General features: G+C 42.5%; 1 protein-coding gene across 5 annotated transcripts; it reads left to right on the forward strand.

Moving 5' to 3' along the window:
• MATR3 (matrin 3) lies at positions 1 to 27,393 on the forward strand. 5 transcript variants are annotated; one of them, XM_061360575.1, is made up of 15 exons: positions 1 to 123; positions 8,321 to 9,403; positions 13,550 to 13,611; positions 14,550 to 14,591; positions 14,812 to 14,915; positions 16,615 to 16,667; positions 17,102 to 17,227; positions 17,683 to 17,808; positions 17,983 to 18,153; positions 19,387 to 19,518; positions 20,880 to 20,923; positions 21,382 to 21,772; positions 23,394 to 23,787; positions 24,390 to 24,511; positions 26,100 to 27,393. In XM_061360575.1, exons 2-15 carry the CDS (start codon positions 8,513 to 8,515, stop codon positions 26,148 to 26,150), a joined length of 2,709 nt encoding a protein of 902 aa, XP_061216559.1. In that variant the 5' UTR covers positions 1 to 123; positions 8,321 to 8,512; the 3' UTR covers positions 26,151 to 27,393. The 5 variants fall into 5 exon arrangements, with proteins under 5 accessions (XP_061216559.1, XP_061216561.1, XP_061216562.1 ...); XM_061360573.1 differs by lacking the exon at positions 1 to 123 and adding an exon at positions 346 to 467; XM_061360577.1 differs by lacking the exon at positions 8,321 to 9,403 and having other exon boundaries at positions 37 to 123.
• The last annotated feature ends 187 nt before the right edge of the window (positions 27,394 to 27,580 follow it).

Genomic DNA, 27,580 nt, shown 5'->3' on the forward strand with positions numbered 1-27,580 from the left:
GAGCCGCTAGGCCCCGCCCCCAAGCGCCTTCCCATCTGCCCCCGCGGGAGCGCGCGGACAATGAGCTGGGGACGAGCGGCGGGCTGGCGCTGCGCAGCTCGGCGAGGATCTCGCGAGAGCAGGGTGAGCAGCTCCCACCTCTCGCGAGACCGGTGCCTCCCCCCTCTCTTCCCCTCCTCCTCCCGGGCCACATCCACATCCACACACGGAGGGCGGAGCGGAGCGGACCGGGCGGTCGTTAGCAGCCGAGCGGCGCGGCGCGGACCGGAGTGGAACGGCGCGGAGCGGGGCGGCCGCCGCCGGGCACGTGAGCGGGCGGGCGTGCTCTCGCGAGCGCGGCGAGGCCTGCAGCCGCCTCCCCCTCCCACCTTGAGTCCCTCCCTCAACCCCTCCGCGCCCCCCCTCCCCCTCCGAACGGGAGCCGCCGCCGCCGCTGCGGTCCCTTTCCACCGCCCCTTGGCCCGCAGGTAGGAGCGGCGCTGCGGCCCCCCCCCTCCGGCCCGCCGCCACGTTAACAACCGGGGCTGGCGGCTGCCGCTCCGCGAGGGAGGGAGGGGGAGGGAGGAAAACGTCCGTTAGGAACGGCCGCGGGGTGGGGGGGGACGGGCCTGGTGCGCGGCCGCAGCGCGCATGCGGAGGTGCCGGCCCTGGCCCGCCCGGTGCGGCGGCCCCAGAGCTGCCCCGCGGCCGCCCGCAGCGCCCCCGCCCGGCGGTACTGCGGCGTCCATCGGGCCCGAACAAAGCCCCGCGGCTCTGGTGCCCCCTGCCCCGGCGCGGGGCTTGCTGAGCGCGGGGAGGGGGGGGGTTTCCTCTCGGCTGCTCAGTGTTTCCGCACGTAAAACGTGTCTTTAGGGATGATCCCAGCTAAAACCACGCTTCGCCCCCTGAGTGGAGCTTCAACGCAGGGCCTGGGAGCGCTTGTGGTAGCCTCGGAGTCAGCGTATCTCCTCCCCAGCCCCCCAGACGTGCACTTGGAAGCTGAACATCATATCCATAATCTTGAAAGTGTTTGAAAGCTGTTAGTCTCAAAACCTGCCGGGTTTGATGTTTTTCTGGCATTAACAATTAATGAATTGAGCCTTAAGAACACTGGCAGTGGGAGCATCCCTTTGACCCTTTCTACTCAGTTTCACTTTCATACGATTTAGCTGTGGTAACACATCATGGTGAAGGGTTTTTTATATCTTTTTCCCTCCTGTGGTGGATTAATAATATTCTCTGTCTTTGAGGTATATATTTTGTTTCCAAAGTCAAAATAATGAGATTTGAAGTTCACTTATACTGAAAAGAAGCATAAAAGTTGTAAAGAACTTTCTGGGAACCTGAAGAGCTGCTTTGTTCTGATAAATGAAGCATTTATGCTGTAGAAAGAAAGCTGAAAAATCCCTCTTCTAAATGTGAGGCTTCTTCCCATGAATCATACCTTTGGGAAAAAAGTATTTGTTACTGTTTCAAACAATTGAATAGTCTTTATTCATTTTACTCAGCCTTAAATTCTTCAGGCTTTCTGAGCTGTTGGTGGAGTTAGGTGGTCTTGACTTTCTAGAGTAGGTAGGGAGTGGTTCTTGTGGAAAACTGTCTCTTCAAGCAGTCTGTGTGGGTTTCGTGCCTCAGAAGAGGAAAAGGGAGTGTTTGTTCCTGATGCTGCTTTATACAGAATGTTGATCCAGTGGCTTAATCTTCCTGACTTTTGAAACATGTTAATACATTGAAACCAGTATATTAAAATCATACATTATTTTGCTCAAAATGTAGTGTGATCTATATTAGCACTTGTATTACTGAGAAATGAAAGATCTGTCTTGAATTTTATCAGTAAACCCACATAATGATTCATTACTGAATTATGTGGAATAATTAGATTTGAGTGAGGATGCTACCACTTGAGCCTGTGCGTGTGTCTGCTCAGTGGTAACCCAGTCTCAGCACTTTCATGTTGTGCACTGAGTAAAGGTGATGAAATCTGACCAACACGTGCAAGAACTGTGATTGCTTCCTCACGATTCTGGTGAGGTGGTGATGCTATGAGCCTTTTGCATGTGTTGGTTTTAGAGAAGCTGTCTGCCATTTCCAGTGTTTTGCACATACCTAGGGAATACATACATCCCAGCACTAAAATGATGGGAAGAATCACCCAAGAGGAATTCCTAAATCCATCCTTAAAATGTGAATATCAATGTTCCTAAAGGTAAAAACTAAAAACCAGTTAAGGAGAAGAAGGGTCAGTCTCTGAGAGTCCAAACTCTCTGGAGTTTATATGGATCTTGTATGGATAAGACGATCCATACAGCTGAGATGTGATTGCCACCTGCTTCGTTCAGGACTACACCTAAATAAAGATGCTTATTAATTTGGTTGGAAATAAATATGTAAATATTGTCCATTGCCCTTCTCTGTGACTGGCACCCATCTCTGCAGAGAGTTCTGGTGAATGTGAAGGTATTTTGTAATGTAATGCTTGAAGTGTTGTGGGTAGCTCAGCAAATCTGGAGGAAAGCTGTTGGAAGGAAAACTGTGAAGAATTTACTTCCATTCAGTTCCTTTATTACTTTATGACTGCATTTTCATAGCCTCTCTGCTGTCTGCGTTCTTCCTGTGTGTGCTCTGAGTCAACAAGTCTTGAAAACAAAAGCAAATTCCTCACAATATTTCTGAACTCATTTAGTTTGCAAGTGTTGAAGTACTGTATTGTGGAGTCAGAACTTGAATAAGAGTTTTATTTTGAGCACCGAAACAGTCCCTTGATTCTCCTCTGCAATAGAATACCTCTCAACAACCGCATGCAAGATCGCAGCTGGGAAAGAATGTGATTTTATCCCAACTCTGGAAATGCTTGGAGGCATCAGACTTATGTTCCCTGTACTAGTCAGAAGCTTTTTAATCAGCAGAATACAAAAGTGTTCTGTTTTGCTTGAAAAAAAACAAAGGTAGAACTGGTTCTCTGTTACAGTGATCAACTCTCTGACTTGGTCTCTCTTTGAATTGCTACACCTGTTATTTTTAGGATATAATTATGGTGTGTTCTGTGGTTGATGTCCAAGTTCTGGTGCCTGTGAGGGTGTTGTTCATCTGCAGCACTGATGTGAATGAACAGCGATTGCATCCTCACTGCATGAACCAGATCTTCCAGCCTAAGATTCTACGTTATTCCACTGTGACTGGTTTTGGCAGAGCCCTTCTCTTGAACCAAGCTTTGATGGCCTCACGGAGTTTTTGTAAGTGCTGGAACCTGTGTGCATCCACCTTATTGCGGAGTTGGAGCTCAAAGGTAGTTGCCAAGAGTAGCCTTGCAGTTAGTAGGAAAGAGTGTCTAGAAGCCATAGAGGTAATGAGTGCACATGACAGCAGTTACTCTATATGTTCCTGGATGTTTCTATTTTCCTTTTCTAAAAATGCACATTTTTGTGCCTATCTTATTATTTCTGTACTGTTCCTTAGACTCTTTTGTACTTCTGTTGTTTCTGTAAAGGAATAAGTGTGCTTTTTCCAGGTACTCTTACAAAAAGAAGGCTGCTGGAATTTATTAGATTCTCTAATGAGCAGAAACAGGAATTCAGCATCTTTTACAGTGCTCTTTTGTGCATTCAAGTCTTAAAAAACTGTAAATCTTCTAAGATTTTTAATTGCTAAACTAGTCATTTTAATACCCCTTTTATAAATAAGTCTTTTTTTATATGTAATACTTCCGGTCTGAACCAGTCCTCTGTTATAGTAACTTCATATCTCAGGTTTTTATGTGCCCCTCTGGTCAAGCAAGTCACTGAGATGAAGATGAACATAATTGTAAGAGCTGAAACTCTTCCAGTTGTTCTGCCTGGAACAGATTGGCTAATCTGCACACCAGAAGAGCACTTCCATCCAGTGTGCCAGTGCTGCTTGAATTTTGAGGGCATGACCTTTGAAGATCAGTTGAACACAATGGGTTGTTTTCTTGCTTGTGAAACCTCTCTGAACCCTCCTACCTGAAACAGTCATGTGCCTTTTCTCTGTGTAAGGCTGCAACACAATTCCTCCTTCGCCTCTGGAAAGATAGTGGCTTTTTCTGCATTGTCCAAGTTAAAGTAATCCTCTAGACGTCAAATCCCTTATGCTTGGTCAGTCAGCAGCTGGAAGACATCTGCTCCTCATTTCCTTTGAGTTTCGATTTTCACACCATCAGTTCTCAGCACAACATGGGGAGCTGTCCTTCTAAATCTGTCAGCTGAGCTTTTGGATCTCTTCTGCCGATAACCTTGGAGATGGCTTTGCTAAGAACCACATGAATTCTTCATAGCAGAATAGGTTCCTGCAACAGGGATGGAGAAGAAGAATCCATAGGTTTTTATCCAAAGAGCAAGAACTCAGGATGTGAGATTTCTCTGAGACTTTTTTCCCAAGGGTGTGCGGTCTTCAGAAGCCTTGTGTTGTTACAGACTGGGAGGGTGTTTTTTCAGCTTGCAGGTTAATTCACGCTTATAACAGAATTGAGCTTGATTTGGTGAAATTGAGTGTGTGTTCTGAGAAATTTTGGTTTTGAGGTGAAAGTGAAACTGACTAGAAGGTGAAAACGGATTTTTCATTTTGGTGACTTTCCTATAACAAATGGAAGAGGAATGGGGGAAAACATGAGTTCTAAGAGCAAGCTTCATGTTAAAGCCATCATATGTATGCACAGGTTAAAGAACCCCGGTCAGTAGAACAATTAGGGAGCAAGGGAACAATTTTCAGCCTCCTGGTATTCCACAAAAGATGATAATCTTAAGTTGTCATGTGCAGCACAATCAACATGTCCCAAGAATTCACTGAATTGAACTGTTTTCAGGAACAAAACTAGCACTTATATTGAGGCAGTTCTGTCAATTTTACTGAAGTTTATAATGAGTTTTATACAAAAAGAAAAACCTTCTGTAGGGTTTGAAAATCGGCCTCATTTTGGCCTTTGTTTGGTCCCAGTGTATTCTTGTAGGATTCAGATTTCTTGGTTTTGTTGTCTGCTTTACAGAAAATTCTTTTGCAACTTGTAGATACAAAATGTGGGTGTTTTTTCATTGTCTGCATTTGTTTGGAAACCTAATAACAACATTTTGACTTTCAACTTGTTTCAAGATTGCTTCATATTGTATGTTTTCAAATCTTAATATGGCCAAATTTCTGTCCACAGCTCTTAAAAATGTATATCTGAAAGCCTGTCTGTTCCCAGGGTAGCTGAAATGACATGAAGAACAATTAGCATAACACTCTGTACTCTGCTAAATCATGTCTGGATCTTTAGACAGCTTTGTTCAGTCAGACTCATCTTGCTGCTGTGACTCAGTGGATGGCACACTCGCTTAAAGCTGGCATGGGTCCATGGGAGCCTGTCTCTACCAGGTGCTGACATGAAAGCTTTCAGAATGTGAGCAAAGCAAGAAACGTTATCTTGGAATAATTTGTTAAACCTGGCCATGTGGAAGTTAAACATTCTTTGGTATGATTTTTAGAGGTTTTCCCCACTTTGCATTGTTGTTGACTTCATCTAATCTTAAAGAGTGGGGGGGTAGGAGTAGCTATTGCAACAGCTATTGCAAGATGACAGTGATGTGGTAGTGATTTTGTGAGGACTCTTGTTTTTGTAAGGACTCCACTCTAGTATCTAATGAGGTGCAGGGCAGTTCACTGGCCAATATTACATTGTCTTCATCATACTGTCTTACTGTCCCTTCATGCTTTTTCATAAGATTGTCACTGTTTCCTTGTCTTGTCTGTGTCCCCCTTCCACCTCTTCCTGGTTTTATTTTTCCCTTTGCTTCTGTCCCCTATGGGTGTTTGCAGCAGCCAAGCCTGGTTATGTAAAACCTCCCTCTGTACACGGGGTCACCTCATGGCATGTCATCAGGTTCTCTGCAACCCAGGTCCATGCCAGACTAGGTTTTGTTATCTGCTAATCTCTGCAGCGCAGCAGACAGTGAATTGCCAATTGAAAGCTGTGACAGGAGGATTAGTGAGCATCTGTTCAAAGAGAAAGGGCAATGGAGAACTTTCCTGATCTAGTGAGAACTTGAATGGTGCAAGACCTTGCATTAATGGCAGGATGCTCCGTGCCTTTCCTGACTCTGCTGTGAATCACTGTGAGGGCCAGGTTCATAAAGCCTTCTGGAATACCTGATGTTATGAAGAACCTCGTAAGTTCAGTTTTAAGCCATTCTGTAAGTGTGTGAATGAGCTACAAGGGAATTTATATGTAAGAATGGAAAGAGTAAGGATTAACCTGTAGGATTACCGTTCAGTACTTTGAAGATTACTGAATGTGTGTAAGATAAAACAGGCGCCCAGGTGAATATTAGTATTTCTCTCATGTTTGAACTCAAGTCTTTACTTTTGCAACATAATTCTTAAAGGCTTCCTATTCAGGGATCCTTCAGTGTGGTCAGCTCGTGCTGGCTATCTCACTTAGAATTGCCTTCTCTGCTCTCCCTGTATTCTTGTTTTACTGTTTTCCTCTGAAGCTTTCTGTCCTCTGCCTCTGACACTTTTAAACTTCCATCCCCATGTTTCTCAATCTCTTAACCTAATGTTACATACTCAAGCTTACTTTAAGTGACTCCATGGTATGCAGATCTTAAAAGCATAGCTGAAATACAAGTTTAGCTATGCTGGTAACAGGGTATGTAGCAAACTGTGTGAAGCAGTATCTTAGTTATGTATCTCTCATAGGATTCATTGGTTTTCTACATAAATGAGTAATTTTATAACATGCTGCTACCCAGAAAGAAAACCCAAGTGTGATCCAACTTAAAAGTCAAAACCCCCCCTGTGTGTTATTGAAGCAGGACTCTAGATTGAGTAGGCAGTCGGGATAGAGACCTGCTCATAACCTTGACCTTTTTTCTTCCGTTTCCAGTACAAGAGAAATTGCCTTCTGCAGAGCTGGTCTCTTAAAGGGAAAATCCTTGCTTTCATTTTATCCTTCCCGTTCCTCCCCAGGCATGCCTTTTCTCTTAGAAGCTGGTTTCATTTGGAGCTACGCAGTTTGTGCCTGTTTCTTTTTGCAGTCAGTTCTGTGTTCTACATGTGTCTGAGGGGCAGTGCTGGAGAAACAAAAACTGCAGAGATTGAAAGGGGCTTTACTGCACGGGGGACCCAAGAATGTGTTCCTGGTGACATGTTTTCATGTGTGTTGAATTGCTTTCAATTTTGTGCCTCTGTCCCAGGGCTGAAAGAGGATGGGGGGAAGAATTACAGGGTATTTCTACTCTGCACTTAAAAAGACCTGAATATTTTATGCAATATATCCATTGTACCATAAAATATACTGTGGGTATTGATATACTGTTTAGTTAAAACTTCAAGTTGATCCAAATATTGAAATCCTAGCTTAGTATTTTAGTAGGACACAGAGCGGATGTAACTCTTACAGGTGACATCTTAGGATCTTTAACTACCACATGTGGTCATGGTATCAAAGTGCTGGGCCTGAACCAAAGAATTGGCATGCTGGTATGAAACAGGAACACCACACCATTGTCCTGAGGACTGGCTGGGGGCATTGTGCTATCTCCTGACTCACCTGGTGTCTCTTTCTGCTGGAGCAGGGTTTTCCTTGGAACTCCCATCCCAGTACTAAGCCTAACCTTGTTTAGCTTGAGGCCTGAGAGTACAGGCTGATAGCAGAGCTGCACTGTAACAGAGTAAAGAATCCCTTCTGAAGTGCTGTTAACAGCATAACTGCAATTTGAGTAAGAGGTCTTGTTTACTTCCCACAAAAATTAAACCTTGTTTTCTTGTTCACATCTGTCTTCACATCAGTAATTGGAATTTTACTGCATAAAGAGTGAATATTATGTTTGGTCTTATTTACCAGATCTTACAGCAGAAACTTTTTGCCCAAGCTTCAATTACTTTTAACTTCCTTTCGTCCTATTCTGTGGTGGTATAGGTTTCATTTTCAAATGTGTTATATGCCAAAGTCATCTTGGATTCTGTGGGCTTACGGGGATTTTTTTTGTGGTCTTCTCTATATAGTAACGTAGGGTATAAACAAAGCCATTAACCCGAGATCAAGGCTTACATGCTTGTAAACTTTGGATGCTCTCAGACATCCCAAACTTCCAAAATTCACTTGTCTTCAGTAAGAAGGTAGCTTTTTGTGGAAGAGGAGCAGTATGTATAGGAAGCACTGCTGTGTTTTTATCTGAAATAATATATGTAGGTTCTGGGTGCCTCTTGAATCTGTTAAGTTATGTAATAAAAGCCTTGTAAGATTGAGATCTTTTAATGTTTTTTTTAGATCAACATGATGCATAAGTTTAAAACTGCATCTGTTTAAAGGGATTTATGACTAAACCTGCTTGTTTTTCTACAGAATTGTCTGGTGTTTCTCAGCTTGAAGAAGATCTGCAGTCATTATTGATCCTCTTTCTTGGCGTTACCATTTTTGAAGTGAAGTTTGCCTAGCTTTCTAGTGTGAGCTCTCTTTTCAGCCATCTTAAACCAAAACAATAATAATAAAAGAAATATTTTTTGATCCATAAAGTAGACAAGCTGTAGTTCTACAATGTCCAAGTCATTCCAGCAGTCATCTCTGAGTAGGGATTCACAAGGTCATGGGCGTGACCTCTCTGCAGGAATAGGCCTTCTTGCTGCTGCTACCCAGTCTTTAAATATGCCAGCATCTCTTGGAAGGATGAACCAGGGTACTGCACGCCTTGCTAGCTTAATGAATCTTGGAATGAGTTCTTCATTGAACCAACAAGGATCTCATAGTGCACTGTCTTCCGGTAGTACCTCTTCCCATAATTTGCAGTCTATATTTAACATTGGAAGTAGAGGTCCACTCCCTTTGTCTTCTCAGCACCGTGGAGATGCAGACCAGGCCACTAACATTTTGGCCAGCTTTGGTCTGTCTGCTAGAGACTTAGATGAACTGAGTCGCTATCCCGAGGACAAGATTACTCCTGAAAACTTGCCTCAGATCCTTCTACAACTTAAAAGGAGGAGAGCTGAAGAAGGTTATGGTAGAGATGGCAGATCATCCACACGGGAACCACCATACAGAGTACCTAGGGATGATTGGGAAGAAAAAAGGCATTTTAGAAGAGATAGCTTTGATGATCGTGGTCCTAGTCTCAACCCAGTGGTTGACTATGACCATGGAAGTCGTTCTCAAGAATCTGGTTATTATGACAGAATGGATTATGAAGATGACAGATTAAGAGATGGAGAAAGGTGTAGGGATGAATCTTTTTATGGTGAGACTTCGCATAACTATCATAAATTTGACAGTGAGTATGAGAGAATGGGTCGTGGTCCTGGTCCCGAGAGATCTCTCTTTGAGAAAAAGAGAGGTGCTCCTCCAAATAGCAATATTGAAGACTTCCATGGATTCTTACCGAAGGGTTATCCCCATCTGTGCTCTATATGTGATATGCCCGTTCATTCTAATAAGGTGAGTTATGCACCAGATACTTCTATTTTCCTTTACGTTGTAGTATCTGTTCTGTTTTTACCTATTTCCTTAATGATTTCTATAGCCTGGTTGCTTTTGAAATGATCTGCAAGTTGGTTTGACAGTGAAAAAGGCACTTGATTATTTACACGGTAATTGTTAACAAACATTGTAAACCAGGGCTTTACATTAATGTGTTTTGTTTGCCCAGATTGCTTAACTTCAAGTCAAACAGCTATCGTCTACTGGGATATCTTATTTATATTTTACATCTACATGTTCTCTTAACCACCAAACATCTGGCATTCATGCAGGTTTGGGGTGGGGTGTTTATTGTTTTGTTGGTTTGGGGGGGGTTGCAGTGTATCTGCTGTGCTGTTCAGGAAGCTAGTTTCAGCTCTCCTCCGCATCTGTCTTGATTGCTGATTTGTATGTAGTTAAGATGCATTCTTGCACAGTTCTGCTTTTTCCCTGTCCAAAGGGAAAGAGTTAATGTAGAGCCCTGGAACTTAATTGCAAAAGTAAAAACCACGTTTTAGATTAGCTCATTCTTGCCTTTTTAATTTCACTTTAACACTTTATCTCATACTATGGCTGAAATTTGTCGTCATTTTTCTCCTTTTTCACTTTCTTAGACACTTCAGACTCACTTTTTATTGTCACATGTTGCATCTCTCCCTGTAGACTCTCCCAGCAATCAGTCTGCTGTTGCAGTATCCTGCACTGTGTTCCTAGTAGCGTTCTTTACTTGGCTCACAAGTAGAGTGGATCTTCGGGTATATTCGGTTATGCTGAGACTTCCCTCTTAGTTTAGCCACGAGTAGCTCAGCTCTCTGCAGCGGTAGCAGGTTACTCCAGATGTATCCCTGTGTATCCAGATGTTATTTTCAGAGCCTTCTCACTTTTGAGCTTTTCCAGTTTTACTCATCTTGCTGGTTTTCAGTATACACCAGGCAGTTCAATTGGCTAATGCAGTGTCCCTCTTACAATTAGCAGCTGATTAACCTTCAAATGCACATATAATACATGCTGTTACTGTAAAATGGATACAATGTGGAATTGCTGTTACTAACCGTTTCTTTACAGTTACCTCTCAAAAAGCGCTGCTTCTGTACATCTGATCTGACACATGAGAGTTACTCTGTCCCTGCAAGGAAACGATCAAACCAGCCTTAGAGCCACACGCTGTATGACTCCAGCTGATCTGACAGTTTATGAACTTGTGTTGCTTTAATTGCTTTCGATATAAAATAATCACAGTAATTCGGGTTTCTTGTCTCCTGTATTTGACCTTTATTTTCATAGAAGGTTTTAAGTGTTAACAGTTTAGATGCCATGCTCAGGTCTGTAACAGGACTTCATTTGGTTAGATTGAAAACATAAACTTCTGAGGCCCTTGAAGATGGCAACCAGTAATCCTGTAAGTAGGGTTCTTTTTAGCACTTTATTTTAAAGCCTCGTGCTTCTTAGTTTGCTTTGGTATGCAGATCTGCTGAAAGGAAATCCAGTGTGAAATATCTTCCCAGGTATGAGAAATACCAAATTCTTTTGACAGCATAACTTGAAGTGGCTGTAACTTCTTCTGTAACATGTAAACCCATCCAGTTTTTAGGAACATGCTTTGACTTAACCTGCTAGTACACCATAAAATATTTGAGATTGGATCATCTGTGTCTTATGACCCACATTTGGGCTTTGTTTCTAATAGCAGAAATCATGTCACCATAAGAATTTTTCTCTTTCTCTCCTTTTTTCCTCTGCTTTGCATACCTGACAGTTACAGAATATCTTATTTTGTGTCTCCCACAAAATTGAATCCAGTTGCACTTGTAATCTGATCTGAACCAAAATGTATGGAAAGCAGAAAGGGAATGCTTTTCTTAGCTGGGACAGTGTACAATTACTGCACTACCAAAATCTCATTTTTCCCACCTCCAAATAAAAATATGGATTTTTTGGAAGGGTATGACAGTGCAAGGTGTGTTTGAAGCCTGAACAAGGGGATAAACACCCTTCACTGGCAGCCTAATCCTCTGCTTTTTTTTTTTTTTATTTATCCATGTTCTTAACTGCTGCTTTCAATTAATGTGTGGATATTTTAAGGCCCAGTTTGTTTTCTGTCTAATTGTGAGATAAATTGTGCCCCAGTTTCTCTAGGCACTCTGTCAGTCTGATCCCTTTCTGAAGGAGCGAGGTGTTAGCTGTGGAGGGATTTTCTCTGCCAAGGAAAAAGGCTGCTGCAACACGAGCAGATGAATTTGGAGGTTAAGCACTCGGAATGGTGGTACATCCCAAAGGGAAAGCATGGCCCTGTCCCTAATAGAGGGCTGCCTAAAATTAGGTGCTTAAGTTTGGCCTGATTTTCTGAAGAACAGTTTGCCCTCTTGCTTGTATCCATTGAGGCAAAAGGTAATCTGAGTTCTGTGAACCTCAGCTCGGATTTTATGTACCTTAACTGTGTTCAGCATCTGTCAGTATCTAGTGCCCTGAAACCTTGGAGGGGTGACACTTTAGACTGGGTAGAGGCAGGGAGGAAATTCCACATTAAGAACTTAATAAGGTCGATGAGCCATTGTTGTTCTGCGGGGGGGATCCTAAGTTACATGTCAGATCTGTAAAGGCATTTGAAATGGCATGAGAATTACATCTCCCAAACTTTGCCTTTAGTTTGCAGATAACCTCTGCTTCAGCTTATAATTTATTTAAGATAACTTCAAAGCATGTTATGTCTACCAGAATTTGCCACTGAGGCTTTACAGGTTGTGCACCCAAATTTAAAGGGGTTTTTAGTGTTGAAAGAACTCTTTTCTGGAGGGTAGTGCTAAAACTAGTTAGCAACTTGAACTGAAGAAACTTTCTTTTGGGTAGTAAATGCATCCTAGGTAGGCTTGGGGAATTTTTATCCTAATTGCCATTGTATTTATTAATTTATAGTTGCAGTTCCTAGATATTGTGCAGTTAACAAGAAAGTTGTGTTCTTGTATCTGAAAAATAAATGAAGGTTTCATCTTGCTCCATGTTATATTCTGTGTATTATGGAGTAATATTGTGAAGTAGCTTAACAACACGATGGGAGATGTTAAATCCAGGTTTTTCTCCTTTGGAAAGTACAGGGTAGACATGTAGCATATGGAACCCTTAGGAGGCCTCGGGAGTCCCTCCTTGTACCCAGAGGGATGGATGTAGAGTGGTGGAAACTAAACAGCAGGAAAGATGAGGGATTAGGAGAAACATCATTTGTGGGTTCTGTGCAGAAATACACATGGAAAAAGAGACAGAAAACAGTTGCTGGTGCAGGATCCATAGTCACAGTTTTACAGATGCCAGTATAACACAAGTTATTACTGTTACTTGTAAGACTGTAAGCAAGTGGAGGTGTGGCACGTTGTGCTTGGCTGAAGCAGGAGTCTCCCTGCCTGCCCTACTCTCGAATAAAGAACTCCATTTGTAATGACAAAAGTCTGCAAAGAGAAAGCAGAAGGCCCTCATTCCATTCTAGTGCTAAAGCCAGAACCAGGAGTTTCACCTGGTGATTTGGTTAAATTATAATGATGTTACTCCTGCTTTGTGCCATCTTGATTTAGATCTCATTTTTTCCCCGATTATTCCACTCAAATGGTTCTATATTTTTACATTTCTCCTGTACACTTGTGGTTTGTCCCCAGCTATGCACTTTGATTTCATTCAGTCTTTCCTTTCTGAATTCCTTGCAGTTTCTTGGCTGCTTTATGGTTCTGAAAACCTGAGTGCTTGTTCACGTTAACCTTTAAAAGCCTGAGGAATGAAGCAGAGAGTGGAGGAAATTCTAAAGTTACTGAGGACAAAAACGACCTCAGTATCCAGTTACAAAAGTTGCAAGCACAGTGATGTGCATGTCTGCTGTAGCAGTTCCCCTGGTAAGCTTTGCACCTTGGAGGCAGGATAAGCCCATAGATCTCAAGGCATTGTTCATCAGACACCTTTTCACCCAGGTTAGGAGTTAAGAGGTGGGTGCAGTTTCAGTGTCTCTTGAAAGCGCTATAGAAAGATTTTATCTGTGAATTTTGATACTTGAGCTTAGAACAGAAGGTCCTGCGCTGTAGAACATTGCTTTGTTAAAACTGGCTTCCCAAATGGGGCTGTTAATTCTTGTTTACTTTGCTGCAGGAGTGGAACCATCATATCAATGGAGCAACTCACAGCCGACGTTGTCAACTGCTGCTTGAAATGTATGAATTCTGAGTACAGTAAATACCCTTGTGGCATGAGGGCATGTAGGAGCTTGTAATCATGGAGTCCTGGAATGGTTTGGGTTAGAAGGGACCTTGAAGCTCATAGAGTTCCAACCCCACTGCCACAGGCAGGGACCCCTTCCACTGGAGCAGCTTGCTCCAAGCCCCTGTGTCCAACCTGGCCTTGAACACTGCCAGGGATGGGGCAGCCACAGCTTCTCTGGGCACCCTGTGCCAGCGCCTCAGCACCCTCACAGGGAAGAGCTTCTGCCTAAGAGCTCAGCTCAGTCTCCCCTCTGGCAGGTTCAAGCCATTCCCCTTGTCCTGTCCCTACAGGCCCTTGTCCAAAGCCCCTCTCCCGGTTTCCTGCAGCCCCTTTAGGCACTGGGAGCTGCTCTTAGGTCCCCCCAGAGCTGCCTTTTCTCCAGCCTGAACAAACCCAGCCCTCTCAGCCTGTTTCCATAGCAGAGCTGCTCCAGCACTCTAATAGTCAATTATGTTGCACAAAGCAGGCTTAGAAAACATGGTGTATGCCTCTTGTGGAGTAAAACATCTTAAAAGAGCATCTTCAGGACAAAAGGGATTTCTGTTCATAACTTCTCAATCCTGCTGGTCTACATGGAACGTTCAATCTGAACAGCTGAAAAAAACATGGAATTTTGTAGTAGTCACACCAGCTTCTCAATTTCTGTTGTGAAACATTCCATACGATTTGTATTATAAAGTGGCAGACATGTTACCTGCAGTGGAGGAAGCTTCTCTTTAAGAGCAGCACTTCTCTTCTGTCAGCAGAGAAGTCTCCTGCGGTGGTCCTGTATTGGGCAGAGTTACCGTGTACTTAATCTGTTAATGTGGAAAGGGATCACTACTTGTAGGAAAATTATTACATAGGTAGAGGCGAGTTTTCTTAATTTTGGTCGTTTGTTTCTTTTCAGTTACCCAGAATGGAATCCTGACAGTGACTCAGGACATGGGATGTAAGTAGAAATGAGTTTTAAAGACATTTGTAATGTTTTATGTGAAAGAACACACCTCCCCTTCAAACTGATACCTCCCTTTGTTTTCTGCTAGCAAAAGAGCACCAGTAAAAGTAGCTAAAACTGGCTTCTCCTTAAATGCTCTGCAAAAATCAGGGGGTTTGGGAATGAAGACTTCAGTTTCTTGCTTTAAAATTAAATGCTTTTTCCCTCTTTCTAGGGGTGATCCCTTTATGTTGCAGCAATCCACAAACCCTGCACCAGGAATTCTGGGACCACCACCACCTCCCTTTCACCTTGGAGGACCTCCTGTTGGGCCAAGAGGTAGCAGCAGCTGGCACCTACTTCTACAAGACATAAGTTCTTGATACTTTTTTTGCTCTTCTTGTTCTAAACCACTGATAAATTAAAACATTTTTCTGAGCATTGCAACTGAAATACTGGACTCCCTCCCTGGCCAAAGACTCGTACAGACCCCATACTTCCCCCTTTCTGCCATCTGTTAACTACCAGCCACATCATTTTGGCTGCGTTATTATCTACACTTGGTTAATCCACACATGGGTTGGACTTGCATTTTTTTGTGTCTGGAAGGTTTTTGCCTCTGATTTGACATCGCTGCATGTTGGTGGGTTTTGTTTTTCGTGGGGCTTGCAAGAATTCAACGTCCTGAGTGTTCCCCCCCCACACACACACTTCGTTTCAAATTAATTTGACAAATAGATTTGAGCAGCAAGTGGGGAATGGGAAGATGGATTCTTGGCATGAAGGCAGGCTACAAAATAGTTGATTTGCCTGAAGTTGTTACTTCCTACCTTTGAAATAGTTTTTAAAAGAGCAAAGCTAATCAACTGATGTAGGTATCCTGAGAGAGCACAAGCATTGCACATACTTTAAAGGAATTTTTAGATGATAGATGCATTCATACCAGATTTCATTAAAATAATACTGCTAACTTCCCAAACCATCTCAGACTTGACTTTGAGCCCAACTATTGGAGAGGCTTTCTTAGGTATTCTGATAGAATTGGTGTTTGGCTTGGGCTAAATCTAGCAGTGTCTTCTACACCTAGAACCCCAACTTAAAAAGTGTATCAGGGTTAAAGAGATCTCGCATCTTTGGGACCTTTTGCTATGGCAAATCTCCAAAACAGAAGAGGTGGGGTTTTTTCCAGCAGGTTTTACTTATTCTCAGCTATTTCTCCACATCAGTAAATGCAGCTTTGTCCTGGGTTCAGCAGTAGCAGTTATTTTTCTCCTTTTTAGTAGCTGGTGCAGCTGTGTTTTCAACTTCAGTCTGAGAACAATGCTGATAACACTGATGTTTTCAGTTGTTAAATAATGCTTACCCTGATCAAGGACTTTTCAGTCCCATGCTCTGCCAGTCAGGAGGGGCACAAGAAGCCAAGGAGGGCCCAGAGATAGGACACCTGACCCAAACTAGCCAAAGGGGTATTTCATACCACTGCATGTCATGCCCAGTATAGAAACTGGGGGGAGTTACCCAAACAACCCAGATCACTGCTTGGGTTGGACTCTGTGCATCGGTCAGCAGGTGGTGAGCAGTTTTAATCTCTCCTTTTGTTATTTTCCTGATTATTGGTGGTAGCAATGGTGGTTTTGTGTTATACCTTAGTTACTGGACTGTTCTTATCTCAACCTGTGGGAGTTATGCTCTTTTGAATGAGGAAGAAGTGGGGGGAGTGAGCAAGCAGCTGCATGGTTCTGAGTTACTGGTTGGGCTTAGACAATGACAAGCTTTTTCAGTGAAGTTAACTGAACAGAATGATGAGGAAGGGAGACCTCAAGTTACAAGATTGTTGAAACATCGTTTTTGGACTGTAAGGAAATAATTGGGTTTTAAAATCTGATGTCATTCTGGTTTAGTATTACAAGTGACTTAACTTGATTTTGTGATTCTGTATCTAATCTATGATTCTAGCTCTTAAGAACTTGTGAACATGGGACACGTTAACACCAGTCTTACAGGTTGAACTAAGCTTGCTCCTTCTCTCATTTCTTAGGAGCTGGAAACGGAAATATGCAAGGACCGAGACACATGCAGAAGGGCAGAGTGGTTAGTATTAAAAGCTTGATGTTTAGGGGTTTTTGAAAACTACAGTTTTATATTATATACTTTGCTTTCATAAAGTCCTTAAAAGCAAGGGTTTAGGATTTATTTGTGTGGATATACTGAAGCTCTGGAATAAGACTGGGGTTCCACTGTGCCATGTACTCAACAGAATTACAGTTTCCAAACTGTACAGACCCCATTCAAACATTCTGTTAACAAGGAAGCTGCGGGATGTGAACACACAGACAGCTTTGGCACTGCAAGGCATCCTCCTCTGTGGAATCCCTGGAGCTTCAGTGCTTTTATTATATGCATCTCATTTTGGTTACTACTATAAAAATACAACCTAAGTAGAGCAGAGCCTTGACAGACTCTATTTAGAGTTTGCTGATAGACATTTTCTTTCCATCCTGTGATGCATGCTTTGTCTTCAACAGGAAACAAGCAGAGTTGTTCACATCATGGACTTCCAGAGGGGAAAGAACTTGAGATACCAGCTGCTTCAGCTTGTGGAGCCGTTTGGAATAATTACAAATCATCTGATCCTAAACAAAATCAATGAGGTAAGGTGAGGCCCTTCAGTACTGCTGCTGGCACTGCTCAGTGTCCTCGGTGGGCTTACTGGCTGAGTGCTCAAAAACACCCTGTGCTTGCAAATTCCTGTCTTGTTCTCATACTCTCTGGAAACCTGCTTGGCCTTAGTTTGGGTTATAGAGTGTTGTGTTTTGAAGTGTGGAAAAAGCCAGTATTGCCACAGGAGGGAAAGAACAGGAAGCAATTGAATGTTCTGAATCCAAATCTAGGTGGAATGTAAACAAGTAGTTGTATTTGTGCACCTGAAGAAACTATGTGAAATCCATGCCAGGCCCTGCAGGTCTGCTAACGTTGTAACCAGAAAGCAGTCTCCACTTTTGATGCATCAGTTTTTATACGAAAGCAAGGGAGAGCTTAGTATTTGAAACAAAAGTATGAATTCTTGAAGGAGTAGCACTTAGTTTGGTCATTTGTATGATTTCAGGCATTTATTGAGATGTCAACAACTGAAGATGCCCAGGCTGCAGTGGAATACTACTCAACAACACCTGCACTGGTGTTTGGTAAACCAGTGAGGGTCCACCTGTCCCAGAAATACAAGAGAATAAAGGTAAACCATTTTTGTTTTAGCAGCGCCTAATTTTGATCTGGGGCAGATACTGTTCTGAGGCACTCGTGTTTAATTTAGTCTGAATTTATGGACTCCTCAGCTGTATGCGACAGTTGCCCATGTATATTTTATGGAGTATGTCCTTAAAAAACTTCATTCCCTCTTTGATTTTAGAAACCTGAGGGGAAACCTGACCAGAAAACTGAGCCCCCAAAACCAGAGCTTGGGCGTGTGATTCACCTCAGCAACTTGCCTCACTCGGGCTACTCTGACAACGCAGTCCTCAAACTGGCTGAACCCTATGGGAAAATTAAGAACTACATCCTCATGAGAATGAAAAGCCAGGTAACAGCCCTAGGGACAGGCAGGCCTGAGGGCTGGAAACAGAGGTGTTTCACTGTGGAGAAATGCTCTGCCTTTCACTGGGACATGTGGAGCCTCTCTGCTCTAGCAAAAAGATGGAAATGATTAGAGGTCTGTGTAGGTGGTGCTTGGCTATCAGCTTCCTGCAAAATGTTACTGGAACGGGGGCTGCTTTAAAAAGAGCACAGGCCTCAGCTGTGAAGATGATACATTTACCATAGAGGCTTAATTTTGGTTGTTATGCAGATTTTTAGGAGTCTTGGGGTTTTTAAGGCTGAAAAAACATCACCTATGAAATGTGCAAGAGTGGAGTCTGTTCACGTCTTTCATTTGCCCTTGATTTCTGATTCTTAAAAGCAGTCCTGCTGTGGCTAGTAGAATGTTTTGGATGTGTACGTACATGAGTCCTAGAAGTACCCTTGCTGTGTAAGCTGGATGCAGGAACAGCTTTCTTCTCTCTGCCGGTGATACTCTAGCCCAGATGACTTTTTAAAAGCTTTTTCAGCAAACTCAGTGTGCTGTAGGCTTGTTTCTCAGAGGAGCAGCTCCCAGAGCTGGGCTCACAGACGAGCTGATGCTCCCACCTTCTCTTGAAAAATAACAAAATGGGGAGTGTCTTGGCTACCCTGGAATGCCCAGATACTTAAACACCAAATATGTGAGTTTCATTGTCCAGATGCTTTTTGTCTCATAGAATCCCAGACTGGTTTGTGTTGGAAAGGACCTCAAAGCTCACCCAGTTCCAACCCTTGCCACAGGCAGGGACCCCTTCCACTGGAGCAGCTTGCTCCAAGCCCCTGTGTCCAACCTGGCCTTGAGCACTGCCAGGGATGGGGCAGCCACAGCTTCTCTGGGCACCCTGTGCCAGCGCCTCAGCACCCTCACAGGGAAGAGCTTCTGCCTAAGAGCTCATCTCAGTCTCCCCTCTGGCAGGTTCAAGCCATTCCCCTTGGCCTGTCCCTACAGGCCCTTGTCCAGAGCCCTTCTCCAGGTTTCCTGCAGTCCCTTTAGGCACTGGAGCTGCTCTGAGGTCTCCTTGGAGCCTTTCATTTGGAATCAAGCGCTTTGGTAAATTGTGAATGTTTGGAGAGGTTGGGTCTGAATCTTGTAGTTTCATTTCAAACTCTGGACGTGCTGTGTTTAAAGTTAAATAACTTTGCCTGCAGGAATGTTGTGCATTTCAGAGTAATTTTAAATGTGTTTTAATATTTCCAGGCTTTCATTGAGATGGAGACCAGAGAAGATGCTTTAGCTATGGTGGAGCATTGTGCCAACAAAGCGCTTTGGTTCCAAGGCAGATGTGTGAAAGTGGATCTGTCTGAAAAATACAAGAAACTAGTGTTAAGGGTAGGTAGTAGGTTTAGTTCTTTAGTTGCAGTTGAAGGTATAAAGTAGGAGAGAGCTGTCTCTTGCTGGAAATTCAGTGCCACAGGTAAAATTGAAGGATTTGCTTCAGTGTTTTCTGGCTCCTTAAGTGCAGTCACTGGATGTGAGTGGGATGTTAGGAGGCCTGGAACAAAGCAAGACTTCTCCTTTCAGATTCAACCAAGCCAACCAGCTAGTAGAATTCAGATTTTGGAGAAATTGGTGTAGATTTGAATGAAAATGTCTCAGTTTAGAACACTCTGTAATGTTTGGCATTTCACTTGCCCCTTCTGAAAATGGTCAGTGAGTAAAATCCAGCTGGGCAGCAGAACTATGTACTTATATGTTGTACACTTAACTCTTGGCTTTTCCTTTCACAACTGCTGGGGGGTTTATCCATTTCATTGTACATATACTCTTGTGTACAGCAAAAAAAAGACAACGTCATTAGGGACTCCTTTTTAAACTACCAGGTATTACAACAGAATGGGTTTCCTGTGTTGGATGCCAACCAAAACCTTTCTCTGTAGCACCAGAAAGCTTTTTGTTTCCTACTGTGGACACCGACCCCAACTACCTAGATAGGTAGATTGTCTTACCTCATTTTTAAGAATAAGCTTTGTGAAAGCTCAGATCTGTAACTGCACCTTTGCATGTGCAGCTCACATAAGGAGGGAAGGGTTGGCCGGTAGCTGCTTTTTTTCCTGACATAAGACCAGGCTAATACTGTACTTACAAAACCTCCTCTGTCAGATTAGGACATCAGGGAGAAAAGCAGGAGAAATCTGAGCTGTCACGCTGTCTCAAAAGCATAAGCTTTCTGTGTTGTGGTGGTGAAGAAATCTTACGATTCCACATGGTCATGCACCAGAAATTAACACTCTGGGGCAAATTCTAATACTTGCCAGTGCACTGAATTACTGGCCATGCTACTGCCATACAAATGGAATTTCCTGTTCAGTAACTTGTAAATAAGTGATGTGAAACTGCTAAAGCTTTTCCACTACTAAGGAGAAAGAGAACAGATTGACTGATTTGTGCCATTGCCTGCACCACACTGCACCGGTTCACAAGCAAAAGAGGAATTGTGCATGGTTTTTTCAGGGTATCCCATTTGTTTTGTGCTGAATACCTGATAATTGCTGTCAACAAAGACATAGGGGTTTTGGTTGGGTAAGGTCCTGTCTAACATGATAGCAATTTAGTTGCTTGGTAGGAGGGCATGGTGAGAGTACCTGTGGAGTAAGATAGTTGGAAGTGCTTGGCTAGTGTGCTGTCTGTGTGCTGCAACACCTCTATCAACACCTCTGCTGTGCCTTACACATTCTACTATTTCATTTTAGATTCCAAACAAGGGAGTTGAACTGCTGAAGAAGGATAAAGCCAGGTAATGTCCCATTGCTGAAGCATAGTGTTGCTTAAAGAAATACGAAAACACCTAATCCAGAGCATAGAAATTAGACAAAAGAATCCAGGCAAGCTCTGAGATCAGACTGCTGTTTGTTGTGCCCTGAGATTAAGTGTTTCTCTTTTGCTGCCTGTCCTCTTCCTCTAATGATGAGGTCCCACGGCCTGTTCAGGCTCCTCAGGAAATGTTTTCCAGCCCTCGGTTAGTTTTGCCTTCCTGCAATTTAAACCCATGAGCAGTTGTCCTGTCTTGTAAGGACAGTTCCTCCTTGCAGCAGCCCTTTGCATATTTGAAGAGTGGGATCCCTCAACCTCTCGTTTGCTGAACTAAGACACAATATTTCAGGCTTGTCTAGAAAAACAGACCCTGACTTTTTTTGTAACGTGGTTTCTGGGCTCTTTTAAGGTTTACAGGGAAGTGTCCTTTGTTCTTTGCAGAAAGAGAACGTATTCTCCAGACAGCAAAGATTCTCCAAGTGATAAGAAGTCTAAACCAGATGCTACTCAGAAACCTGAAAGTGGCAATGTAGAAGATAAAGTGAAAGAGGAGAAACAAGATGACGCTGCTGAGCCGTCAGGCACTAAAAGCGCTACACAGACAGACCAAGATGAGCCCAGTTTACTCCTGGAGTCTGAAGATGAGCTGCTAGTGGATGAGGAGGAAGCAGCAGCACTGCTGGAAAGTGGGAGCTCAGCAGGAGATGATGCAGATGTTGCCAATTTAGCTGATGTGACTACTGAAGAGAAAAAGGACACACCTGATGATGTGACCGTAAAAACAGAGGGGAACGTTGCAACCAATCCAGCAGCAAAGAAGAAGCTTAAGAAGGTAATTGTATAGCAAGGTACCCAAGTGTGTAAACTCCTGTCTAGCTCGAGTAGCACACCACAGTACTTTCCATTTGAGGTCTCCTTCTGTGGGTCTTTAAAACACTTGCATGCAAACTGTCTGAGGAGAAATAGGTGCTAAAGCTCTTGTGAAGAAGAAGGAACATCCCATTGGATGCAACTTGGAAATGGAAATGATTATAAATCCCTGTTTCTGTATAAAACTATTAACCTGGGGGCTTCTACCCATTTTTCTTCTCCCCTTTTTTGAATAACACTGAGCAGCCAGGAGTATTGAGTATCTCTCGGCTATCTCTCGAGTGAGATTGGCTGCAGTTACTCTTGGAGCACAGAGCAGAAGGATGACATTCAAAAAGGTGTTGGGACTTGAGGTTAACATTTGTGCATACAAAGTTGTATGTGCATCTACGCTTTATGCTTACCTGGAAAGGGAGGGAAGTCCATTTGCAGTTAGCCAAGGCCCATTTCCAGTGGAAGGTGGTGGTGGGGAATAATTTCAAGGTGTATTCAGTCATCTGCTTGCTGCAAATTCCCTTTTTCTCCCAGCCAACCCCACACTCTCCATGGGTCTTTATGCCCTAAGAGCTGCTCTTTTGATTCCTACTCGGTTCTGTGCAGAAGCATGCAAGGTTTTAGTATCTTTATTGACTTGGAATGTTATTTTGCAAACAAGTTATGCGTGTTCCTTATTCTTACTGAAGGGTGCATGGGTTTGACCCTGGAGGATCATTTGAGCAGGATGCTAGTTACATAGACTCCTACCAGCAGTGATTATTTCTTATTGTGGGCTGCCTGTTATGATAAACACCCTCAAAACCCAAGCTTGCTTCCTTGAAGACCCGTATCCTTAGAGCACAGATGCGCCAAACAGCTCAGTGCTGTTTCAGTGCTACTCAGGACTGCTGTTAGCTAAGCCTGTGGAATACTGGTATTTCTGGCAGGAATGTGTCCCAAAAATCAGGACTCAGACAGAATCACTGTCTTATAATGAAGCTGGATTTTAAGAGACCACCACAGTTTGGGTGGTTGGTGCTTTTGGGTTGGCTTTTTGTTCTTTAATGCAGAACCTCCCAAGTTTTCTACTGGTTGGAAAAGAGCTCTGTTGTGTTTTTTTAATGTACTTCCCTGTTATTAATGGGCACCAAATTGATCTGGTAAAGTTTTACCTTTTATGAGTTTGAGAATCTTGTGGAATAGTCTCAGATGGGAATGCACAAGCTTTGTTTCCAAAATGAGTTCCACTTAAAATACTCTTGTTGAAAGGACTTCAGAAAAGTAAGATCAGAGTAAAAAGAGTAATGCTGAAATTGCCAAGTAGAAGGTCAGATGTTGGTATGATAAAACAGCAAGCCCTCCTGATGAAAAAAAAAACCCATGAATTTATTCTGTTCTAAAACAGAACTCTTGATCCTGGGTTAGTGGGAGCCCTGTGATGCTTCTGCTTGAGTAACATCTTCAGTGAGTGAGGTAGGTCTTGAAGGAAGAACTTCGGGTGGTTTTCCAGGGAGTTTGGAGAAGATCTTTCTCTTCTGAAACTGAAAACTGTTTGAGGGAAACATGTTAAGAATAAGCTGACGTAAGGAAAACCATTTTCTTGACAGCGCTACGTGGGAGGCTTTCCACGGAGCATGGAAGGCTTTGTCACTCTGGATGAGGTTGGTGATGAAGAAGACTCAGATCATCAGAAACTCCGCAAGTCAGGCTTGGTGGTGAAAGCTGCTGCCAAAAACGATGATAGTTTGGCAGAAATCAAGGTAGACAAGATTGAGGAGGCAGAGCAGGAAAATGAAACCCTAGAAAATGGAACCAAACCTGAAGATAACTTGAAGGCTGAAAGCGTTGAAGCTTCAGACACCACAACAACACAGGATAGCGAGAAAAATGCCCATGAAAACACAGACACCCAGGATGAACAGGAAACAAAGAGTGTCCAAGAGAAAGCTCTCGTTCCAGACGAATTCAGGATTGGGCCGTACCAGCCAAACATCCCTGTTGGTAAGGCTGTTTCCGTTTCTTCTCAGATATGTCTCTGTGCATTGCAGTAGCATTTCTCATTTCATCTGCCTTTTATTTCTGGCAACACATTGCCTCTGAGCCTTTCATTTTAGGGCTTCCCACTCTTCTCCCCTTCTTCACTCCTCCTCTAACCCTAGTATTTCCTTTCTTTTTTTCCCCTTATTTCCATACAGTTCTCCATAACACTTTCCTTTAGGTAGAAATTAAATTGAAGAGGTGTATTTTAGTGACACAGATTCAATTAGAGGCACCAATCACAATAGTGGTGATAGTTCAGATTCATACTAAATACTTAGAACTCAAAACTGATCCCAGAACGTTGTTCTTTTTAAGGAACCAATAAAATGGACCCTTAAGATGAAAGACTGACTTTAAACTTTAAAATTCAAGAAGAGCCTGCACATACTTAGTTGTTAGTAGGCCCTGGCTTGACTAAACTAAACCAAGGACTTTGAAAGATAAAGCAGCTTTTAATGTAAAGTGAATTATGGTTTTAAGATTCAGCTGAAATAACATATGACATGAAAAGAAATGATGTAGAGTAGATCTCTTAGTTTATTTTGTGGTGTTTACTTCTCTAGGTGTGAATTATGTGGTACCCAAAACAGGGTTTTATTGCAAATTGTGTTCCCTGTTCTACACAAATGAAGATGTTGCAAAAAAGACCCATTGCAGCAGCCTTCCTCATTATCAAAAGTTGAAGGTAAGGCAAAAACTTGTTCATTTTAAATGGCGTGATTCTTTCCTGGGGAGTAGATCTGAATGAGACTGCACTGAGGAAGAGAAAAGCTGTTCAGGGAGTGGAAATTGGCTATTCTGTAACTTCTAACTCAAGTTAGACCTCTTCAAAACCTCATCTCATGACTAGAATACACAGGATCCACATTTTAAAGATGGGCTCCAACATTTTTGTTTTTAAACCTGGATTAAAGAGGGCATTCAAATTGCAGTCAAGGCCAGGCTTAGCAGTAGTGATGCAGAATAAATACAGATGACTCAAATCCCTTCCAGTTGTCCCTTTGAGAGTGGTTTTAACCAGTCAACAGAGCTTAACCTGAAGTTTTTATATCTTTTAAAAAGGAAAACATCCATATTTGCAACTTCTGATTTTGTGAGCATGTTTTACAATTCCCAGTTGGGTTAGGTATCACATGATTGCATGGCACAAGTGATAATGCTGCTGCTCTATCTTTGTGTACTGTGAGCTGCTTTTAAATACCACCTCTGAGAAAGGGAAATCCTAAACAAAACTCTCATAGTAATGCAATGTGCACATAAAGCGACTTAATCCCAGTTGATTACTGAGTTGAAAGCAGACCCTGGTGGTCTGAAAGGAAAGTGGCACCTCAGATGCCAAATCATTTGGCAGATGCCACTCAAATCTTTGCTTTCTCCCTTGCAATAATAGGGAACCCTACAAAAATACAGGACCTTGGAAGGCAGATGGCACAAATAAATGGCACAAAGCAAACAACATTGTCAAGGAGCAGATCAGAAAATCAATTCCCATGCACGGTCTTGTAGTAAGAAACCCCACCTCATCCATCACCACATAGCGTGTTTTGTTTTCTTTTTATTTTCCATTGAGGTACCTGGTTATGGGACTTTAAAGACTTGATGTAAAAGGGGAAGTGGGGGAAGTAATCCCAAGTTATTAACTTTACCACTTACACCTGATTTGATTTGCTTTATCCATGGCACAAGTAACTAGCGAGCTGTGCTTGAATGATTTCCTAACACTGGTGTGCTTTTAGAACTGGGGAGGGAAGGAGGGGTGGAAATGCAGCTTTTGTGGAGTCTTGGTCACTGTGAGAGCAGTAAGAGTAAAGGAAGAGATGAAGTGATACCGTTACCAAATGTAATTGAAGCAGTAACAAATTCCTCCAACTTCCAAATAACTCTTTCTCTAGAGAGGGGAGATGTTTTGTCCCTGATCTTACAGATGACAAATTCTGACCAGGTAAGTGGCACAGTCACTGACTTGATGCCATAACACAATCAGAAGTCATTCTCTGGGCCTGCCAGCCAGTAGGGAAGGAGAGGCTGGCAGAGGCTGCCCCTCGGTGTTTCCTGCTGGCAGGCTGTGTGTTCAGTGACATGGTAACAAGTTGGTGCTTCAGAGGAGCTCCACTTCAGCGTACAGAGAAGTGCCAGGCTGTTAGTTACAAACTTTGCAGTTAATATTCACAGCTGTTACAACTTCAGAATTGGGTTTATGTTTCTGTTACTGATGTTGTGACTGTGAGAAACTCTTTAAATATATCCAAAATCTGATTGCTTTCTTTTAACAGAAAATTCTGGATAAAATGGCAGAAGACCACAGGCAAAAGAAAGAAGCTTAAAAGGAAGGAAGAAAGGATGTAAGGAAAACAGTGGCTTTGTTTTTAATGTTAATCTTTTATAAAAGCAGTACCAGTAGTAGATGGAAATACTGTATTCTTTTTTGTTTTAGTGAGATACAGTAGGCATTATAGGTCTGTTCATGTGTTAAATGTTGCAGCAAAAAGCATATGCAGTTAAGTTAATGACAGAAATCTGTTCTTCATGTGAGAATGGCAGCAAGCTTTCGTTTTGAGACTTCGAGCTATTAAAGAAAAGAATCTTGCACCTTTGTGGGAGGCTCATCTATGGGAAGAAAACTTCTTCATTTAAGTGGAATTTGCTACTTTGGAGCTTTAGAAATTGTCTTTCAATTCCATTCTCAATAAAATATCAAAAGTAACACTGTATTTCTAGTTTCTCTAGAACATTCCATGTTTCAGTCTGAGCCTAGCAGGTATTTAATTTCCAGTGTAAGGCTGTCATTGCATTTCACTTTTGAAAAGTCTTTCAATGTAAGTTCCATTTTTAAATGTTGAATTGCAGTTTCTCTTAATGTCATTGCTGTTATATAGCTAATAGGAGAATTAGCAATTAGTCAGCTTTAGAACTTTGTGCTTTTTTTGCCCCCTAAGCTCTTGATAGATTTTCTTATTCAGCTACTCCGTGTATATTTAGTGCAAAGTAAATGCCTGTTCTTCTCTGACCAGTATTATTTCCTTGAGCTCTTCCTGCTTTTACTTGAATCCTGTAGCTGTCGTACATCTCTAGTACACCCAAAAGCAGCATTCGAGTCCTGAACTGTAAAAAAGTATCTTTATATTCTTCACATGTAATTTTTTCATACCTGCATTTTAAACCCAGTTTTGTTTAAAATCTGGTTTTGTCAAGAATCTTTAGAATTGTGCTCTTAATGTTACCTGCACATGTGAGATGTGGACAGGACTATTTGCATGTGTAACCTGTGTTTATCTGTAGTTTTTGTTATTTACTGCTTATTTGTGAATTCAGGTTACTAAAGTGATTTACCAATAAATAAAGCTAGGCGCCAGTACTTTGTTATAGCTGTTTGGCATGTTAACCAGTGTGTTACTGAGCTCTTGACTCCTGTGTTCATGATACCCCACTGAACCTCTAGCTCTCTTTTTAAAACCTGCATGTTTTAACACCTGTGAGTTAGCAGCTTGTTGCATAACTTTTTCGTTCTCTTTCCTAAAACCTCTTTTGGTTCCAAACAAATTAAAATATCACTTGTTAAAACACTGACAGGTATATTCTGCTGACAGTCTTATTTGTTAATGGCATCTCCGTCAAAGCTGAAGCTGACGACACAGCATGTTCATGTGGATAAGCAGGGCTAGGGCTGCCTCCTCCAGCCTGAACTTGAGGGAAGCTTCAGTGCCAAAGAAGGGGTTTCAGATGTTGGAGGCTGAACCCTGATGGTTAATTTAGT

Source organism: Neopsephotus bourkii, unplaced genomic scaffold, assembly GCF_033783945.1.
Source record: "Neopsephotus bourkii isolate Nb327-2 ecotype Australia unplaced genomic scaffold, CSIRO-AGI_Nbou_v1 NB_1031, whole genome shotgun sequence".
In the NCBI taxonomy this organism is placed as follows: domain Eukaryota; kingdom Metazoa; phylum Chordata; class Aves; order Psittaciformes; family Psittacidae; genus Neopsephotus; species Neopsephotus bourkii.

Coding starts and splice junctions, on each gene's coding strand:
- MATR3 (XM_061360575.1), top strand. CDS start 8,513: ATGTCCAAGTCATTCCAGCAGTCATCTCTGAGTAGGGATTCACAAGGT. Junction 17,228..17,682: donor TCCTAAACAAAATCAATGAG/GTAAGGTGAGGC, acceptor GTATGATTTCAG/GCATTTATTGAGATGTCAAC. Junction 24,512..26,099: donor CTCATTATCAAAAGTTGAAG/GTAAGGCAAAAA, acceptor TTCTTTTAACAG/AAAATTCTGGATAAAATGGC.